General features: G+C 37.6%; 1 protein-coding gene across 2 annotated transcripts in view; it reads right to left on the bottom strand.

Moving 5' to 3' along the window:
* Positions 1-1,831: 1,831 nt before the first annotated feature.
* The window catches only part of LOC100965856 (MOB-like protein phocein), a 53,083-nt gene continuing 48,822 nt past the window's right edge, over positions 1,832-6,092 (bottom strand). For both annotated transcript variants that reach the window (XM_012809146.2, XM_003796077.2), the window contains 3 exons: positions 4,768-4,847; positions 2,351-2,462; positions 1,832-2,236 (listed from right to left, as the gene is read on the bottom strand). In XM_012809146.2, the coding sequence (XP_012664600.1) occupies positions 2,105-2,236; positions 2,351-2,462; positions 4,768-4,847 (324 nt within the window). In that variant the 3' untranslated portion in view covers positions 1,832-2,104. The remainder of the gene's footprint in view (positions 2,237-2,350; positions 2,463-4,767; positions 4,848-6,092) is intronic.

Raw genomic sequence — 6,092 nt, 5'->3', positions numbered from 1 at the left:
TGTTTACTAACAGTCAAGCAAAAGAAATCCATTTTGAGACACTATCTAGAGAGAATAGCTACATTGCTATATATAATTTATAAATTTAGTAGTTTAGTCTTCCAGTATTTATCAAGTTTTTAAAAAAATTACTATTCTCACTGGTTTATAGTAACATAAATATAAATGCATAATTTCAAAACCAACATTCCTTTCACTGTGAACATAAAACTTCTTAAAAGATAGTTGTGGGCTGGGGTACTGTAATAACTATGGCTGCTGGGATACCACTTTTCAAAGTCCCAAAGACTGGCAGGTTTGGAAAGGCATAAACTATATGTACACACTCAGTATGCTACTATTTCCCACATTTTTTTTTTTTTTGAGATAGAGTTTCACTATGTCCCTCTCGGTAGAGTGCCGTGGAGTCACCACTCACAGCAACCTCAGACTCCTGGGCTCAAGCGATTCTCTTGCCTCAGACTCCCAAGTAGCTGGGACTACAGGGACAAAGCCCAGCTATTTTTTTTGTTGCAGTTGTCATTGTTGTTTAGCAGGCCCAGGCTGTGTCTGAACCCACCAGTCTCAGTGTTATGTGGCTGGCACTATAAACACTGTGCTAGGAGGGGAGGGTTGGTAAGGTGGTGGTGAGGGGTGGGAGGTGAATGGGTAGGACCGAGCCTACGTCCCACATTTTTTCTATACATACTTGTCTCATAATATGGTATAAATCACTCCCTCAAATTTGAAAAATAAGATGAATACATTTTCATCTTCAAAATAACCCCTTATAAATGAAAAAAGAAATTCTTCATGTTTGTTCAATCTAGTCAAGAGACGGATTTAAATATTTTCTTCAAGGTATATACAATTTTTCAGACCATCTTAGTGCCTTGTTACAATTTGGCAATAAGACTTCCAGTGCTTTATCAAAAACTGCATTCAATAGATTATAAGATTGTTAAATTCCTACTTGAATCCTTCTTAAAACACTGAATTATAACAAAGTCCAAAGTAATGTATGAACATTCATTAATACCCTTGGAACCCGCGAATTACTGTAAATAATATCACATGTGCATATAATTCAAACATAAACTTTGTGGGGAAAGGGTGTAAAATAAATACAATAATATTTCTTCAACTCTAATGCTGCCTAGATGGTTAGATTAATATTACTAGCAGGAAGAGTCAAACTATTTTAAGGACTATTTTCTAAGAAGTTAGAACAATTTTGCAAAACAAAGATAAGCAAGAGCCTATGCCAATATATTTTTCCTGTAGTGTAATATAATTGCTAATACGAGGTATACTCTTTAAGCAATTAATACAAGTATAAATAGATATAAGCCACCACTAAATCACAGTCTGGTGAAAAGCTTCTCAGCTAACTTAGTTTGAGAGGGTTAAGGGTAATGAGAAAGGCAGAAAAGGGAAAGTTTCCAGTGGGAACATCACTTACGTGCCTTATCATCTTGTATGCAACAGTTCACTGTTGCAGAAAGATGAATCCAAGTATGCTGGTCTACAGTATACTTTATGTAGCATAGTAAGATTAAGTATTCTAATGCTTCATTTGCATTTTACATTTTGGTACACATATAATCATCTATGTATACCAAAAACAATGAACAGATTTTTAAAACACTTTTATCTCATTTTGGGCACATGAACAGTTATGATGGAACTATGTACTATAGAATTTCTTGGAACATCTAAACTCAGGGTAAAACCAAAGGAAAACATTACTACCTCGTTAGTAAATGACTTCTGTGAAACCTCAAGCTCACTCACCTTTTTACACATGGGTTTATTTGATGAGGATTGTGATCCAATGATTGTTTAGCAGCAATTTTACCAAACTGTAAATTCTTTTATTAACAGGCATTATAAACAGATAATACTAATCTTATTTAAAAACCATGAGTGCCACACCAGTGAATATACAGCTTATGAATAACTTAAAAAGTATTTCCCATTTTAAAAGGCAAACATAGCATACAAAACCTACACTAAACAAAGAAGCTATAATATGAATACATGATTGATGTGTCTAAAATGATATATATACAGTACATAATTAATGTTAATTATGTGATCAGTACATTTTTCTATATGATTCCCTTCATGCTTCGCTTTCCCCAGAAACTGAATTCTGAACTTCCTCTTCTAAAATTGGTACAATCAGGTTATCCTTGGACATCAAATTATATTTCATCACAAATTTAGTAAACCGATGACACAAAAATGTTTCATTCTGTAGAAAGGAAGAAAAAATGTTATTTAATTATCCCAAATTAAAAATAATATCAATATATATTATTGTTATTCTGATAAGACTATGCCAAGATAATTAGCAAAATATACTTACTTCATATTCATCAAATATCTGCCGGTGATGAAAATAAGCATGTGAAAATATTCTGTAAATCCTACGGCATACTGATCCTAGTTTTGCTACAGATGATTCCTTTATGCTAACCCTAAAATTAGAAAAGAAACCATAGATTCAAAGAACCAGATAGATTCTTAAGTACAATAGATTTAATTCACAAGTGTGGAAATTAACACCTCTGGATTTCCTAAGTGACTGGCCCAAGATCACAGTGCTGGTAAGCCCCTTGTTCCCAGGCCAGTGTTCTTTCAACCTAACCACAGTGATGATGTTAAACTCAGCATTACGGGTTTTATTTTTTTGTTGTTGTTGTCATTGGTTTTGTTTTTTGAGACAGAGTCTCACTCTGTTGCTTACACTGGAATAGACTGGCACAATCACAGCTGACTGCAACCTCTAACTCCTGGGCTCAGGCAATCTTCAGCTAGGACTATAGGCAGGCCACCATACCCAGCTAAATTTTTTTTTTTTTGTAGATTCAGTGTCTCTGTTGCTCAGCCTGGTTTCAAACTTCTGACCTCAAGAGATCTTCCTGTCTTGACCTCCCAAAGTGCCAGCATTAGAGAAGTGGGCCACCATGACCAGTCAAGCATTAAAGTTTTAAAACTTTGTTAATTTTTTTTGTTTGTTTAAAGAGATGGGGTCTTGCTCTGTCACCAAGACTATAGTGCAGTAGCACATCAAGCAATCCTTCTTAGCTCCCAAGTAGCTGGAATCACAGGTAAGAGCCTCTGAACTAGCTTCTTAAAGTTTAATGTGATTAAAATTAATTCCAATCAAAATTTATTAAAATATACATTTACAACATTAATACTTTGTCTACAAGAGGTGATTAAAACTGCTGAGAGGAGGGCAGCACCTGTGGCTCAAAGGAGTAGGGCACTGACCCCATATGCCATAGGTGGTGGGTTCAAACCCGACCCCAGCCAAAAACTGAAAAAAAAAAAAAAAAACTGCTGAGAGGAATAAATGTTTTATTCTACAGAACTAGATTTTTTTAGAAATAAAATTGCATTCTTTTTAAAAATGTGTACATATAAAATACTGAGGCAAAAACCAATTTTTAAGAACACTTTAGGCTCGGCGCCTATAGCTCAACCGGCTAAGGCGCCAGCCACGTACACCTAAGGTGGCGGGTTCGAATCCCCAGCCCGGACCCGCCAAACAACAATGACGGCTGCAACCAAAAAATGGCCGGGCGTTGTGGCGGGCGCCTGTGGTCCCAGCTACTTGGGAGGCGGAGGCAGGAGACTCGCTTGAGCCCAGGAGTTGGAGGTTGCTGTGAGCTGTAATGCCACGGCACTCTGCCCAGGGGGACAGCTTGAGGCTCTGTCTCAAAAAAAAAAAAAGAACACTTTATATGGGTCCTTTGGAGCTAATCATATTTGGGAAAAACATTTCCAAATCCATTGACGTGGTAACAAACATCTTATAGAATGAAAGTCCAGTCACAAACTTTATCAATAATACATGTACGGCTTCTTCCAAGATCTTTTTTTTTTTTTTTAAACAGAGTCTCAAGTTGTCCCCCTGGGTAGAGTGCTGTGGCATCACAGCTCACAGCAATCTCCAACTCCTGGGCTCAAGCAGGTCTCCTGGCCCCGCCTCCCAAGTAGCTGGGATCACAGGCGCCCGCCACAACGCCCAGCTATTTTTTGGTTGCAGCCATCATTGTTGTTTTGGTGGGCTGTGCTGGATTCGAACCTGCCACCTTAGGTGTATGTGGCTGGCGCCTTAGCCACTTGAGCCACAGGCACTGAGCCTTCTTCCTAGATCTTAAAAGTCTATCATAAAAGATAAGAAATCCTTCAAAAACAAGCAGTTTAAACAACAAACAAAAAATGTGGTCTAACTTAGGAAAGTCTACCCTTTATGCATGCTATCTAAAAGGAGACTGAATCTGACTATCATGGAGATTCAAGTGAGCAATCATGTAAATATCAAACTCTGAACAGAAAAGGGAAAGCCCTGCAGAACGACACAATAGCAGGACTAACCTTAAATGGAACTGGCCTGTGAGCTTTAGGAACCAAGTTTAACCACAACCCTAATAACGTGAATAAGCTAAATACATATCCAGCTGAAAAGAAAAAAAAAATTAAAGAATATATTAATCAGTAGCTTAATTTTAGTTTATTTATTTTGAAACAGATTCTCACTCTGTGGCCCCTGGTAGAGTGCTGTGGTGTCATAGCTCACAGCAACCTCAAACTGTTGGGCTCAAGTGATCCTCTTGCCTCAGCTTCCTGAGTATCTGGGATTATAGGTGCCCTTAATTTTAGTTTTAAAATATCTGTTTTTTACAGTCTGAGCTATTTGCTCAAACAAATAAAAACAGTCTTTTAAATGACATCTAAAAAGCTTAACACCATGTTTTTAAAAGTTTTGTTTACCTGCTGGGAAAATATTTATTGCTATTCAGAAGACATGCAGCACCATCAAGTGTGTGTCTAGTATAGTCTATAGCAGGACACTGCAAAAGAAAAAATAGAAAAAGGTATCAACAAAGAGCTCTATACCTCTGAATTATTGTATGGGTACTTTATTTCTTCTAATATGCTCCTGTCTTTGGAATAAATTACCTCAAAACTTCAGAATAACTGTAAAGTACAATGTTAGATCAATAAAGAAGGCCTTATGAATGATATTATCAGGATCTTAGATGATACACAAATCAATTTCCCATTTTTACTTACAAAATTGTACTAGAAGAAAATAACTGTTTAGAGGTGGAACGAACACCTGTCTGACTTTACAAATGAGAAAACTGAGGCTTTGAATGGTCAATGACTTATGCGGGATCACATAGGTAGGAGCACAGATATGCTGATTCCTATCTAATGACTTACACTTTACCAAGCAGCCCAGAAACCTCCTTCCCTTCACAAATCTCCCTAGAGATCAGTGCCTTTTTAAATTGCAGAAAATATCCCTTATAATGTTCCTGGCACTCCATTACCAATCTATCAGCTTTCCAAAGAACATTTCCCGAAATCACTTTTGAATTTAAACATGAATTTTCAGAGTTTCTTTATATTTTAATAAATACTCTATTCCATTTACCAGAAATGTTGAAACTTATTGTCTCATTCCAAATCAGTAAACTTATTAAAGGAAAAGTAAAACTGCAAAGTAATTCTCTTCATACAGTTCTCCCACAAGGAGACAGAAGAATCAAGGGAAAGGAAGACTAGGGAAACAAACCAGGTACTCAACCAGAAGGAAAAAACAATTGGAGAAAGACAGCTAATGACTCTCTAGCTCAATAACTCTACCCAGTGAATAGACTATTTTTCAGAGGATTGAAGCCTGTAGCTCAAGTGGCTAAGGCGCCAGCCACATACACCAGAGCTGGCAGGTTCGAATGCAGCCCGGGCCTGCCAAATGATGACAACTATAACCAAAAAATAGCCGGCGTTGTGGCTGGCACCTGTAGTCCCAGCTACTTGGGAGGCAGAGGCAAGAGAATCGCTTAAGCCCAAGAGCTGGAGATTGCTGTGAGCTGTGACGCTATGGCACTCTATCCAGGGTGACAGCTTGAAACTGTATCAAAAAAAAAAAAAAAAAGAAAAAAAAAGAATATTTTTCAGGTATCGACACTGAAGCTGTTATTTAGAAATGCGGGTTCGGCAAATGTGGCTCAAGTGGCTAAGGCGCCAGCCACATACACCTAAGGTGGTGGGTTCGAATCCAGCCTGGGCCCACCAAACAACGACGG

Source organism: Otolemur garnettii, unplaced genomic scaffold (genome assembly GCF_000181295.1).
Source record: "Otolemur garnettii isolate 467f Iridium unplaced genomic scaffold, OtoGar3 scaffold00100, whole genome shotgun sequence".
In the NCBI taxonomy this organism is placed as follows: Eukaryota; Metazoa; Chordata; class Mammalia; order Primates; family Galagidae; genus Otolemur; species Otolemur garnettii.
This window is presented reverse-complemented; position numbering and strand designations above follow the sequence as displayed.